This window comes from Gouania willdenowi, chromosome 3, assembly GCF_900634775.1.
Source record: "Gouania willdenowi chromosome 3, fGouWil2.1, whole genome shotgun sequence".
Taxonomy (NCBI): Eukaryota; Metazoa; Chordata; class Actinopteri; order Blenniiformes; family Gobiesocidae; genus Gouania; species Gouania willdenowi.
The window spans coordinates 44,003,958-44,019,415 of record NC_041046.1 but is presented as its reverse complement, the minus strand read 5'-3'; the positions used below and the strand labels follow the sequence as shown (position 1 = coordinate 44,019,415).

The 15,458-nt window shown below is 42.7% G+C and overlaps 1 protein-coding gene across 1 annotated transcript in view; it reads left to right on the top strand.

The window, feature by feature from the left end:
- Positions 1 to 2,957, top strand: part of LOC114454896 (nuclear receptor ROR-alpha-like) — a 39,022-nt gene extending 36,065 nt beyond the window's left edge. The window contains exons 11-12 of the mRNA XM_028435769.1: positions 183 to 295; positions 2,743 to 2,957. Of these exons, the coding sequence (XP_028291570.1) occupies positions 183 to 295; positions 2,743 to 2,883 (254 nt within the window). The 3' untranslated portion in view covers positions 2,884 to 2,957. The remainder of the gene's footprint in view (positions 1 to 182; positions 296 to 2,742) is intronic.
- The last annotated feature ends 12,501 nt before the right edge of the window (positions 2,958 to 15,458 follow it).

The following is a 15,458-nucleotide window of genomic DNA, read 5'->3' as shown; positions in this document are numbered from 1 at the left end:
CACAAAGCGCTTCACAATTTACAGTTAAAAGGCACAATGCATATAAAAGTCCACTACAATGATGCTACAATGTATAAAAAAAAAAGTTAGCTCCTCCCACTCTGATGCTCCTCCTCCTCCTTGTGCTGAGCTCTGTGTGTGTGTGTGTGTGTGCGTGCGTGCGTGCGTGTGTGTGCGCACAGACCGCCTGTGGCTGCAGGACAAGCTACAGGTGGAGAAGCTGCAGCAGAAAGCGTTCCATGCTCTCCAGCTCGTTCTGCAGAAGAATCAGAGAGAAGAAGAAGTGCTGGAGAAGGTGATCAGTTTAAATCAATCGCTCATCAATCACTCATTCATCCTTAAAGTGACTCCAAACCTTTGTTTTAATCTTTCCTGAGCTGTTTACTCCTCAATTTTTTCAGTTTATTTGAAGTATATGAAGTGTTTTATAGAAAACATACGACTTAGAAATGTGCATGATTTTAATAAAGTCTTTAGTTTCAGACTCTAAATTTCATTTTCTGTCTTTGTGTTTCATTTTGCGTTTTTTTAGAGTATTATGTGTATTTCTGTTATCGTTTTGATTGTTTGTTAGTACTGTGGGTTTGCGGAGTCATTTATCATGTTTTTTGTGTATTGTCATTGTCATTTTCTGTAGTTTTGTCAATTTTTGTAATTCTGTTGTCGTTTTGTTCATTTTTGTAGTTGTTTTGTGTGTTTTTGGAGTATTTTCTGTGTTTTTATCTTTACCTTTTACTGTCTTTACTGTAATTCTTTGTATTTTTTAATGTATTTTTGCTTTTGTTTTGTGTATTTTTCTGTCATTTTGTACATTTACTTTGGGGGTCGCATGAAATTAGGCATGTGGCATCCGGGCCGTTAGTTGGAAAATATACATTTACACATATATATATATATATATATATATTTGTCCATCCTCACATTAGAAACCAATTCCAGCTCCACACCCCCCTCTGCTGGTCAAACCATAGAACTGATAATATATTTACTGTCTCCTCCAAATGAATTTCAGGCATTTGAAGGTTTTTCTTATAACTTGTGTTTAAAGTGACCAAAGCAGAACAACGATAAAACTGTGCACGATTATAATGCAATACTCAGTGTTTCCAAATCACACAATCAAGAAAACGAAAAAGCAAACCATACTAAACACACCTCAGCAGTAAACAATACAGTAAAAAAACGAATTAACTAGATATGGATCATTTCCATAACATGTTAAAGGTTTTCAGTGCAAAGATAAATACATGAATGAATAAAAAACTATTCCTTTTCCTGTAAGAATCCATAATCCTCACAGATGTGTTAAAAAAATACAAACAGCATATTTTACAAGATCTGTATGAGATACAATAAAAACTAAAACAGATCATATTTAAGATGATTGTGTAAAAACTCTTGCAAACGTGCTAAGAAAACTTTATGATTTTAACATAATATCAGCACCTTTATGTGATGTTGAACTTGTTTTTTTCAGCATCAGTAATAGATGTGACTGTGATCGTTGCGTCTGTTGTTCTCTGAGGCGTTCACATGTAGAAATGAGTTTTTGTGCTTTATAAAAACAAGGTCAGTGTTCGTAGGAAGTATGTGTTACTATAGAAAAGTGGGAGGGGCCAGTAGTTTTTCATGGATGGTTAAATGAGGTTGTGTTTGAAGGTGTGACGTCAGAGACATTTAGGGGTGTTTTGAAATGTGTACAGTAATAATTGTTGTTTTCATATATTTAAATGAATAAATTATGAAAAAGCAACACATCAGCATGAAGTTATCTCATGTTTACATAGGAGTTTTAATTCCTCTTCATTTCAGAATAAAAGTTAAATCCTCTTTAAAATGATGTGTAAACACTTCCTAATGCTAATTTAATTCTGAATTAAACACACACACACATCTAAATTCATGCGCACCAGTCCGTGGAACGTGTAATTGATCTGACACTATATCTACGTTTCCCATAGACTTAGAATGGTTACACGGGCACAAGTCACGTCTGCATGTGTGTTGGATGTGCCTTAACATGCTAACACGCTAACACGTTTATAGACGCCACACTTTAAAATGTATGCAGACATACGCCACACCTGAATGACACCTAACGAACATAAATATATCAGTCACACGTAGAAGCAGGTGTGGTGTGAGTGAAGCTATAGTGGTCAGGCATGCTTCACTATCGAGCACCGTCTGCGTGACATGTCAACGCTTTTGCTACGCCTGCAGGCGTGTAAGGTCCGTAAGCTTGTGTGAGTGTTGAGTATATGGGGTGGATCCATTCTATTCTATGGACGTCTCACACCTTTGAACCAAGCAGCAGCCATGTTGAAACTCTCATGGCAATCTGTTCCTCAAATATCTGTGTGGGTCAGGGTCACACACACGCACACGCACACACGCACGCACGCACGCACGCACACACACACAGACAGAGATTCCTTGCTTTATAGATATATATTGCACAATATTATTGAAAAATATTTCCTGATTTCTTTATAATTGATTGTGTGAACACATTTAGTTATAATTTAGTTTTCACAGGTGTTGATAGAATTTGCATTGAAGCATTTTGTGTAGAAAGTGTCGTGTGCATCTTTCAGGCCTGTTTTGTTGCGTGTGCAGCTGTTGTAAACGAGGCTGCAGGTAATGAACCAATGTTCATCATTCATTCAAACATCGTAAAGACCTCAGATCTTTGACTTTACACAGTATAATTAGTATCAACGTCTCTCTGTGTGTCTCCAGCTGAGGTCGAGGGCGTCCGTGTTGCGTTCACTGTGCGTGGGACACTCAGAGCATCTTCTGTCCTTCAGAGACGTTCATCCAGACGTGGTTCAGACTCTGTTTCCTCCTCTTTATAAAGAACTGTTTGCAGCTGATCTTTAACTGAGTGTAAGTGACGGACCCTGGAGGAGGAGGAGCTTCTTCTCTGAGTGCTGACTCAGCGTTTCAGGGTTTAACCACAGCATCCTCCTCCTCATCATCTTTCTCTTCCTCCTCATCCTTCTTACGTGAGCCTGCAGCTCCATCTGCTGCTCTGAGGACCATCTGCACGACGATGATGATGAAGTCAGTTTTAAATATGCAGTTTTTTTCTCAGGGCATCAGAAAATAAATAAATATTCTCATTGAACACGTTTGTTTTTGGGTCAAATCCTGCAGAGTTTGATGTTTTATGGTCGTTCATGTTGTTCTGATCTACAAGATAGAAACATGTTATTTTATTCATTTATTTTGTATTTTAAGGAGGAGAAGCTGCAGATGTTCTGTTTGCTTTACAATCTGTGGAGCTGCTAAAACAAGCAGGACAGCAGCTCTCCATGACCAGACATTGACATCCCTGGACATCAAAACAAAAGCAATCAGTCGTTTTCTGATCAAATGTGTATTTATGTGTTTTTGTTCTTATTCTGAAAAGATAACCTCAATGTCGTTTTTTTTACCTTCAAAACAAAGTATTAAACATTTCTAAATCGTCGAAGAGTTAATGTTAACTTTTGAATTTAAAACTAAAGTGAGCACCAAAAATAAACATAATAATCCACATTTAGCAGGAAAAACAGCCCCGACATTGAACTGTGATTTAAAGTTCGACCATTTCTGACAACAATATTTATTTAGATTGTTTTTACTTGTTCTTTCTTTCTTTCTTTCTTTCTTTCTTTCTTTCTTTCTTTCTTTCTTTCTTTCTTTCTTTCTACAAGAAGTCATCTCATGTTCTTTTATTTTGAAAGGGCTTCATTTATGCAGCAGACATAACAATATTTGTTTCAAAGCACAACTTTTTTTTAAGTTATATTTAAAGTATGTTTACAATTTTATTTTTTAATTTAAATGTATTTATGTTTGGATTGAAAGTGCAGTTTGCATGTTCTCTCTGAGCAGAAGTACATACTGTATGTTTTCAACTGTTGTGTTTTATCTGCTTTAAAATCAATCTTTTTATTTGCTCTGTTTGTCTGGGAGGATATGATCAGTTTTCCTTTATGTTCATATGGAAACATAAGGATTTTATTTTGTTGATTAATTTGTCTCCACGATACAAAGACGACTTTGATACAAAGCGGCGACAGAATTCAATAAAACTGAGGACGACAACACGGTGTGTTTAATGTTCGCTGTGGATTTACATCAAATAGAAATACAGGGTCAGACATAGGCAACATAAAGCCAGGGGGCCACATAAGGACATAGAGCGGACCCCAAAACAAACAAGAAAGAAAAAAAAAAAAAAACAACTCAAAATGTCAAGAAAACTGGAAATTACTCCAAAAACTTACAAAAACAATCTAAAAAAATACAAAAAAAAAGCTTCCAAAAACACAAAAGGAAAATTAAAATACTTCAAAACTTAAGAGGACACAATGTTCACTGAATGACAACAATATCTACACAATAGTTGCAAAAACATACATTAAAATGACACAAATATACAAAATGACGAAAACCACACAAAACAAAACGCACAAAAGGACAAGAAAAATAGACAAAATATAGAAAGTGCACGATATGATTCCAAAAATCAACAAAATGCACAAAAGAAAAATACATAAAATAACAATAAAAATCTACTTAAAACAAATCCAAAACAAAAAAACAAAATCATCAGTAAAATCAATTAAAATCATCAACAACACGACCATAAATCTCCCTCTCATTCTTCTGCAGTAGAGAAAAAAGTTCCTTTAACTTTGGCTTTGCAGCATAACAACTAAACACAGCATCACCATGGTTACTGTGAGCTCTGGGCTCCACTATCTGACCTGTGTCCATAGATTTGAGATTTCATTTTACACACAAAATTACAAATAAAATCCACAAAATCATTCTAAAAACACAACAGAAATGACTAACAAAGACAAACTACACATTATTCTAAAAACATAGAAAGAAATGACAAAAATACACAAAAGTAAAAGAAAAATAACTAAATGTCTGAAAAAATAAAATAAAAAGTGGCCAAGTGGAACAAGGAACAAAATTATTTTTAAAAAAGTGCACAGAATGTCTCCACATAGAAAATGACTCGTACAAAATTAGATAAAAAATTACACAATATGTCCCCAGAACACACACAACTACACATCGCAACAAAAAACAAACACACGAAAAAAAATGATGACGCACTACATACTAAAAGTCATTTTCCCCAAATTTGCATCATTGTGGTACTTTTTAACTAAGTGACTGTATGCTGTGAGAACATGTGAATATAAACATATTAAATAATGAATACATTAATTTATTTACAGCAGAACAAAATAATAAAAACATTATTATTATTATTATAAGCTCACGGTGATGTTTACTGTAATGAGTCAGATCACCTGTAGAGGGCAGTAAAGCTGTTGCTTAGAAACTAAAAACTGTCACATTTTCATTTAATGGAGACAAAACACAAAAGTGCTCCATAAATAAATGTCATTAAAGCTTTGATATTTGTGCTCGTGAGCAGCTCAGGGTTCCAATAACTCTTCATTTATTCTGATTGTTCACTGTTTACAGTTTCATGATCATGTCTAATCTTCACGTACAGCACAAAAACTACATTTATTTCATTGTTTTGTAGGAGGATTTTTTCTTAAATTAGCACAATTTCTACTCTTTGTATCCAGTGGTGCATGCTGGGAGATTAGACTATGATTGTTTCTCATGATTAACAATCGTGTGAGAATTAGAATAAAGACTAATCTGAGCAGTAATTTTAATAATAATGTTCTGTTTTGATCATTTCACAGTGAAGTTCATGTTTGTGCCTTTACCCAAAGGAAAGTTAAAGCCATTCTGAGTTTGTATCATTTTGTTGTCATTTTTGTGTGTTTTGGTGTCATTTTTGTTGTCATTTTGTCTTTTTTTGTCTCGTTTTATATATTTTCCTGTCATTCTGTGTATTTATGACGTTGTTTTGTGTGTTATGAGTCAATTAATGTATTCTTCTCTTTCTTTTGTGTATTTTTCTGTAATTCTGTTTGTTTGTGGAGTCACTTTGTGTTTGCTTTCAGGGTTGCTCAAAACTAGACCGATGGCCCCTGGACCACCAGTTGCCCATATCTGCTTACAATAAACTACAACAAAAATAATATAAAGTAAAATTAAAATAATAAAAAAAAAAAAAAAAAGGAAAAAAAGAAAAAGGAAAAATATAACAAAAGAAAATAAAGGGAAAAAAGCAAAATATAAAAAATAAAATTAAATAAAATAAAGTTAAAAGCAACATATAACAAAATAAAAATAAGTTAAAAAAAGAAAAGAAAAAGCAAAATATTACAAAATAAAATAAAGTAAAAAAAAAAAAAGCATAGCAGAATACATTTAAGTTGAAAAAAGAGTAAAATATAACAAAATAAAATTAAGTTAAATAAAGTAAAAATTGTAAACCTGTGATGTTTTTCATTAAAGCTAGGGTAGGTGATTTTCTCCAGATACACTTTTTAAGTTTTTGGTTGATATTGTCTTTACATCCTAACAGAAATTAAGATCTTATGTTCTCTGAAAAAGGAACAAAGACAAACTGTGGCAGCTGTAAATCTGTAATAACTTTGACCAATGGAAAAAAACAAACCGTTTATTTTGAACCAATCACGTCTCTCTGTCTTCCTGCTCGTTCTCAATCCCTCGCATGCACGAGCTCACACTGAAAGCGCGTCACCGCTGACAGAGTTAAAACAGAATTTTTAGTCACGTTTTTTAACATATATAATGGTAAAGTTTATTATTTATTTACTGCTGAATGACACATGAGACAACAACGTTTCTACACAATAGTGATGAGCTGAGCTCCTCTTCTGCAGCAGCTGTGAGCATGCATGTGAGTGAGATGGAGCACAGAAGGGAGGGGGAGGGGGGTAAATTGGCCTGACTGAAGATATATTTTATTAACAGGATTATTGAGTATAAATATATGTAATTATAGTATTAAACACAAAAAGAAACCATGAATAATAGTCCATTCCAACACAACCCCAGAACATAAATTAACAGAGGAAAATAACATGATGTCAAATGCGACCCCCGTGAACTGCCACCTTAACGTGGTGGGGTTATTTGAGTGCCCGAATGTTCCAAGGAGCTATGTTGTCTGGGGCATTATGCCCCTGGTAGGGTCTCCCATGTCAAACAGGTCCTTGGTGATGGGTCAGACTAAGCGCAGTTCAGAAGACCCTCTATGGATTTAATAAGAGCAAGGACCGTGACGTCGCCCGGTATGGCGCAGCCGGGGCCCCACCCTGGAGCCAGGCCTGGGTTTGGGGCTCAAATGCGAGCACCTGGTGGTCGGGCCTTTGCCCACGGGGCCCGGCCGGGCCTTGCCCAAAAGGACGACATTGAGCCCGCCCTCCTGTGGACCCACCATCCGCAGAGGGATCCATAGGGGTCGGGTGCAGAGAGGACTGGGTGGCGGTCGAGGGGGGTTGCCTCGGCGGCCCGGTCCGCGTCCACAGCTTCTGGCTGTTGGGACATGGAACGTCACCTCGTTGGGTGGGAAGGAGCCTGAGCTTGTGCGGGAGGTTGAGAGGTACCGGCTAGATATAGTCGGGCTCACCTCCACGCACAGCTTGGGCTCTGGATCCCAACTCCTGGAGAGAGGCTGGATGCTCCACTTCTCTGGCGTTGCTCTCGGGGAGAGGCGGCGGGCTGGGGTGGGCTTGCTTATTGCCCCCCAGCTCAGCCGCCACGTGTTGGAGTTTACCCCAGTGAACAAGAGGGTCGCGTCCCTACGCCTTCGGGTTGGGGACAGGTCTCTCACCGTTGTTTCGGCCTACGGGCCCAACATCGGCGCAGAGTACCCGGCCTTCTTGGAGTCCCTGGGAAGGGTTCTAGACGGTGTCCCAACTGGGGACTCCATTGTTCTACTGGGGGACTTCAACGCCCCACGTGGGCTGCGACAGTGAGACCTGGGCAGGGGTGATTGGGAAGAACGGCCTCCCCGATCTGAACCCGAGTGGTGTTTTGTTATTGGACTTCTGTGCTAGTTACAGTTTGTCCATAACGAACACCATGTTGGAGCACAAGGGTGTCCATAAGTGCACGTGGTACCAGGATACACGTGGTGTATCACCTGATCTCCGGTCGCGTGTCTCCGACACTCGGGTGAAGAGAGGGGCTGAGCTGTCAACCGATCACCACCTGGTGGTGAGCTGGATCAGCTGGCAGGGGAGGAAGCCGGTCAGACCTGGCAGGCCCAAACGTGTGGTGAGGGTTTGTTGGGAACGTCTGGTGGATCCCTCTGTCACTGGAGTCTTCAGCTCCCACCTCTGGATGAGCTCCTCCCAGATCCCGAAGGAGGTGGAAGACATGGAGTTCGAGTAGACCATGTTCTCCTCCTCCATTGTCGATGCGGCCGTTCGCAGCTGTGGCCGTAAAGTCTCTGGTGCCTGTCGCGGCGGCAATCCCCGAAACCGGTGGTGGCGCCCGGAAGTAAGGGATGCCGTCAAGCTTAAGAAAGAGACCTAACTGGCCTTTTTGGCGGGTAAGACTCCGGAGGCAGCCGAGAGGTACCGGCAGGCCAAGCGTGCTGCAGCCCGCGCGGTCGCAGAGGCAAAAACTCGGGTCTGGGAAGAGTTTGGAGAAGCCATGGAGGAGGACTATCGGTCGGCCTCGAAGAGATTCTGGCAAACCGTTCGGCGCCTCAGGAGGGGGAAGCAGTGCTTCACCAACACTGTTTACAGTGCATGGGGGGAGCTGCTGAGCTCAACTGGGGATGTTGTCGGGCGGTGGAAGGAGTACTTCGAGGGTCTCCTCAATCCCACTGCCACGTTTTCCGATGAGGAAGCAGAGGCTGGGGACTCAGAGGCGGACTCGCCCATCACCCGGGCTGAAGTCACCGAGGTGGTTGAAAAGCTCCTCGGGGGCAGGGCACCGGGGGTGGATGAGAGTCGTCCTGAGTACCTTAAGTCTCTGGATGTTGTAGGACTGTCTTGGTTGACACGTCTCTGCAACATCGCGTGGCAGTTGGGGACAGTGCCTCTGGATTGGCAGACCGGGGTGGTGGTCCTTCTCTTTAAGAAGGGGGATCGGAGGGTGTGCTCCAACTACAGAGGGATCACACTCCTCAGCCTCCCCGGCAAGGTCTACTCCACAGTGCTGGAGAGGAGGATCCGGCCGATAGTCGAACCACGGATTCAGGAGGAACAATGCGGTTTTCGTCCCGGTCGCGGCACACTGGACCAGCTCTATATCCTTCATCGGGTGCTCGAGGGTTTGTGGGAGTTCGCCCAACCAGTCCACATGTGCTTTGTGGATCTGGAGAAGGTGTTCGACCGTGTCCCTCGTGGTGCCCTGTGGGGGGTGCTGCGGGAGTATGGGGTCCGGGGCCCTTTGCTAAGGGCTGTCCGTTCCCTGTATGACCGCAGCAGGAGTCTGGTTCGCATTGCCGGCAGTAAGTCAGACCTGTTCCCAGTGCATGTTGGTCTCCGCCAGGGCCGCCCTTTGTCACCGGTTCTGTTCATTACTTTTATAGACAGAATTTCTCGGTGCAGCCAGGGACCGGAGGGGGTCCGATTTGGGAACCTCAGGATTTCATATCTGCTGTTTACAGATAATGTTTTTCTGTTGGCTTCCTCAAATCAGGACCTTCAGCGTGCACTGGGGCGGTTTGCAGCCGAGTGTGAAGCGGCCGGGATGAGGATCAGCACCTCCAAATCTGAGGCCATGGTTCTCCACCGGAAAACGGTGGCTTCCCCTCTCTGGGTCGGTGGAGAGTCCTTGCCTCAAGTGGAGGAGTTCAAGTATCTCGGGGTCTTGTTCACGAGTGAGGGTAGGATGGAGCATGAGATCGATAGACGGATCGGTGCGGCGTCAGCAGTGATGCGGTCGCTGTATCGGACTGTTGTGGTGAAGAGGGAGCTGAGTCGGGGGGCAAAGCTCTCAATTTACCGATCGATCTACGTTCCTACCCTCACCTATAGTCATGAGATTTGGGTAATGACCGAAAGGACAAGATCACGGATACAGGCGGCCGAAATGAGTTTCCTTCGCAGGGTGGCTGGGTGCACCCTTCGAGATAGGGTGAGAAGCTCAGTCATCCGGGAGGAGCTCGGAGTAGAGTCGCTGCTCCTTCACGTCGAAAGGAGCCAGCTGAGGTGGCTCGGGCATCTGTTTCGGATGCCTCCTGGTCACCTCCCTCGGGATGTGTTTCAGGCATGTCCTATTGGGAAGAGGCCTCGTAGAAGGCCCAGGACACGCTGGAAGGACTATGTCTCTGAGCTGGCTTGGTGTCGCCTCGGGGTCCCCCCAGAACAGCTGGAGGAGGTGTGCTTGGATCGGGAGGTCTGGGCATCTCTGCTGAGACTGCTGCCTCCGCGACCCGGCCCCGGATAAAGCGGAATGAGATGGATGGATGGATAGATGTGCATTAAACAACAAACTGTTGAAATTTCTGTTCTAAACTGCATCAACATTACCAAGAATAAATATTCAAAGAAGTAGTAAACTGCTTCTGGAAGTTTTAAAAATTCTCCTTCTCAGTGCAGCGCTGAGTGAGAAGCAGAGAGAAGGAAACACACACACACACACACACACACACACACACACACACACACACACACACACACACACACACACACACACACACACAAACAAAACCTCTGGCCAGCTGTTCGTTAACAACAAGTGCGACAACACGTGGACCCACGGAACAGATAAGTGAACGTAACAGTTAAAAGAAGGAAAAAAGTTTTGTGATGGGGAACAAGTAGGGGATTTTATTTTTGTTTGGGTTTATTGTGGTGTGGCTTTTTGATTGCATGTTGTGTGCTTTTATTGTGGTTTTTTTTGGTTGCATATTTTGGACACCGCCCCTTTTAGCCTGTTGCCCCTAGCAACCCCAACAGCTGTCACTTTTTGCTAATCAATGGCCCCCTGCAATCGAACACACCTGCGACGCATCAGACCTGACCATAAAGAGGAGGGCACGGAAGACAACGAGGCAGGCGAAACGGAGACGAGAGATGCGGACGACAGACGAGCCTTGCCGAGGGAGAGAGCGGACGCCCTGGGGGCGTGTCGGCTGTGGGTTCGTTGGAACGCGGACGACCGACGAGCCTGGCCGAGGGAAGACGCGGACGACAGGCGAGCCTTGCCGAGGGAGAGAGCGGACGCCCTGGGGGCGTGTCGGCTGTGGGTTCGTTGGAACGCGGACGACCGACGAGCCTTGCCGAGGGAGAGAGCGGACGCACACCTGATTGGAAGCCCTGGAGCACACAGCAGACCCCGCGAGCTACCGACGCGAATCTACAGTAGAGGCAGGCCCTGCCTTGCCTGTAAGTATACAGACGCCCTAGGGGCGTGTCGGCTGTGGGTTCGTGGGGACGTGGAGCTGTGTGCTGGCTGTGTCATTTTGTGACAGGGAGGATCGAGACCCAGGAGCTGCGGTTGTCCAACAGAGCGGCCCGGACGTGCAAGCGGAGCGAGACGGAGACCGTACCCCGACGCAAGACTACAGTGCCTGAGAGGTCCCTGAAAGTGGATGAGCTGCGGTATTTACGCCCGGCGCCCGGACTGGTCTATATCGCCCTCTCTGGATAATATTTTAGTCTGGTATTCTATGGTTATTTTAATAGTGTGGTGCGACTCTTTTAGATTTGCAAATATTAAATGGTTAACGTGCATCCACTGTCTTCTCTTTATTGGGCCAGTTGCTCTCACTACATTGGGTTTTAATATTTTATTGGTTTGACCAATTTAATCGATTTAGTATTTCTGAAGCCCACTCGGTACCATTACAGTTTTTTCTTCCCACTGTCGCTAAGTGCTTGTTCATATGGATCTTGTTGGGTTCTTTATTTCTTACTATGAACTTTAAATTTTGTTCAGCGCTTTGAGATTACTTTGTTGTATCTTGTGCTATATAAATAAAGTTGAATTGAAAAAAATTTCATTGAATTTGAAAGTTTAAAACCTGCCGTTGGGATTGAAGAGCTACTTTCATGCTCTGCTAGTGGGGGGAGGGGCTCTGCAGCCTCCGTCTCCAGCAACACGGAGCAGCCTGTGGCAGCCGCTCTGTTCATAAAGTGGATGGGCAAACGCAGCAGCGCGCATCGGCCGACGCCGATACACAAAAATTTATTAAATCGGCCGGCTGATGAATCGGTCGATCACTACTGGTAACCCCTAAATACATCAGCTGACACCTGCCTGTCCTGTGTCAACCTCCCTATTTAGTCGTGGCCCTGTTCTTCAGTTCTGTCCTTCTGCACCAGTGTCAGGCAGAAATCCTCCAGGACCAAACCATGACATGTTCTCTCTGTCAATTATCTCTCCATTGGATCGCGTGGCCAAACTCTTTCTCGTAACCCTGTAGTGCCATTGCGTACCCCCATTTCAGAAACACTGATCTAAACCAATAATGCTAACTTAAACGTGTCCAGCCCACTGGATAAAAAGCCAATAAAAGAGTCAACACACACAACTGCCTCAATTTTCTATAATTTTTTTAAATAATACTCAAGTGTGATACACACAAAATTTGTGTTTTGAGATGTTTTTCTTTTGGTTTCCATCCCCTGAAAAGTCTGTTTAAGTTTATTGTAGTTGTAATTTTAAATTTTACTTTACCATGTCATGCTGTGAAACGGACACTAGATGGTGACACTGACCTGAAACGTCACTGAGTCTCTAAGTAATTTGCACCGGTCGTGCCTCATAATCCAATTGAAAGGTGAAAGAGTCACATGTGTCCAGCTTTGCTGTGTCTTTTCCACATTTACAGGTTAGTTTCTCACCTTTGAGGTGATTACAGGTGTTTATAACACAATATGGTACTCCAGTGATATGTAGCCTGTTAGCTAAAATGTGTAAATGTGTGTAGAAATGTAAGTTTCATGCTACATGACGAGGAGAGTAAACAAAATGGCGGTCAACATTGTAGTAATTGTATACTTTATAAGTCTATTTCTTTTGGCTCCTGGTCATTTGTGGGTTGTTGCATGTGTACAATATTGTATTTGTGGGTTTATCTTTATGTGTGAATTCTGATGTGTGAGTGCAATACATTGTTTGGTGGTTTAAGCTAATGCTAATGTATGGATACAAATGTGCTACATCTGCAGCCTTGGTTTAAGGCCTGTACTTAAACTGAGACTGGTGGTGTGGTTAGAGTTCATGGGTTTGGTGACAAGCCAGGAGTTAGTCATATTTCTGATTGTTAATAAGTTTTAAGTCAATAGTGCGTGAGTAAATCAATAACTGCATATGAAGTTATTCTGTTATATTAACTAAATACTTAAAATATGTTTAGTTGTGACAAAATGTACAGTTAAATAAGAGGTTAAAAACAAGGTGTTTAAACAAGAATATATACATGACTGGTGATACAGTTAGATGACAATTGTGAAGGAATGTTTTTTTTTGGTTTTATACTGAATTTTAAAAAGTATATTTTTGTGAAAATATGTAAAATGGACATTTTGTGTAAATGATATCAACTGTGATTATAATAGTGCTTCAATGCAGAGAGAAATAATAGGAATAATTCATAAATGCAGAAAAAGGTTTATTGGAGTGTGAAATAAAATATAATCCAATTGAACGGAGAAAGAGTCACATGTGTTCGGCCGGTTGTAAATAAACTTGGTTTACAACATGCTTTAATTCCCAAAGGCTTTCCAATGTCAGCACATCACACCAATAATCAGCATGGCCGATAAAATTGAGAAAAAAATTGGTATTTTTTTTATCATTTTATTAATTTTTTCCCCGCCTTTGACTTTCCAAATCGAACCAAACCGATTTGAACCATTCAGTTTAAGGACACTTAAACCACTTGATAAACCGTTGCCATGGAGAGCCCGCCTTTTTCTCATCCTGCTTTTGGAAGCTGAGATTCTCCTGCTCCTTCTCCTCCACGATCAGCTCTTTGATATTCAGACGCTCCTGAACCTTCTCCTCAAGCGACTCTAGCAACTGTTTCTGCTGGAGTCGCTTCTGCTCGTTGATGCTCAGGTACTTCTGAATTTCCTTCTCCAACTTCTGCTCCTCAAGCTGTAGCTTCTGGAAATTCTTCTGCCTTTTAGAGCCCAGATACTCCTTAATCTTAAGCCCCAACATCTGCTCCTCCAGCTGCAGCTGCTGATGCTTCTGCTGTCTAGAACTCAGATACTCCTGAAACTTCTGCTCAAAGTTCAGATTGAAATCTTCCTTCTGTTTTTGAAGCTCCTGCTCTTTTTGAAGCATCTCCTTCTTCTTGTTCTCATGCTGGGCCATCAGTTGGCGTCTACACACTAGTAGCTTTCGTTGGAAGATCTTGAGCTTGTTCGCCTTCCGCTCCAGATGTTCTGTGTCGACCGTATGCTCTTTTAATTTACGAGCCTCCTCTTCCAGTAACACCTGATTATTAACGAGGTCAGCGATCTGAGACTTCAGGTTGATGTTTTCGTCAAGCAGAAACTTGACCCCTTCCAAAGCTTCGTCAAAGCCAATATTATCGTTCTCCTCTGGATCAACTTTGTGTGTCAGCATATCAGGAGATGTAGGTGGCTGTGATGTAGTTGTAGGCTAGTGAAATGTAAAATAACACCAGACACAAAACTAAATCTCGGGGTCTTTTATTCCTTGACTGCCCCAAAGAAAGAGGAGCAGTGTTAAAACAAATTTGGAGTAATGTCTTCTTAGCTTATCACAAATAAATGATCACTAATAAACTTCAGTGTATCAACAGTGTGATGTAACAGTCATGTGCATAAACAACTGTAGTGGTTGTCCAGTAGTAGTTTTATCCGAGCTAGCTGGGCTAGTTCCCCATAAACTTCTCACTGCAGGACATGAACACCATTTTCTCTGTAGACATTCTTTCTCAGCAAAGAACCCACACGCCGATGCTCCAGTAAGCTCTTCTTCTTGTTCTTCCTGTGGATTCCTGCATTGCTTCACTACACTGGGCACAGCGCCCCCAGTGGCACCACCGTGAAATGTCAGTTTTTTCACTTGGCTACATACTCCCCTGCTAAACAGTCGCCGTCCTCGGTGACTTAACAAGCAGTTTTAAACTCCTTCACTGCTTCCCGGAAGAATACAGCACCCATGTTCGTTAGTAGCTGAGACAACACATCAGGAGTTAGTGAAACAGCATTACACGCTGACCTTGGGATATGGTGGGGGTTCGAATGCACTCCTGCATTTGATCTGAGAGTCTTACGAGGTGCAGGAACTGGTGCAGCAACCCCTGAGATTCTTTTAGGGTGAGTTCTGGTAATGGGAACAGGTTTCTGTACCTCAGGTTCACCATCAGAAGAGTTCACAGTCTCTGTCTCAAAACTGTGCATTGACTCTGTGTCTTCACTGTCCTCTCTCTCTTCCTTTAAACCCCGACCCAAACTAGGACAGGTGACTTCTTCAACCACTACAAAATCAGAATCAGCACAGTCTGAAGCAAACTCCGGAGAAGTAGGGACAGATGCTAGTGGAGGAGCAGTGACTTTCCTCCTGCGGGGAGGAGAAACAGGAGCAACACAAAGTCTAAGATCAGC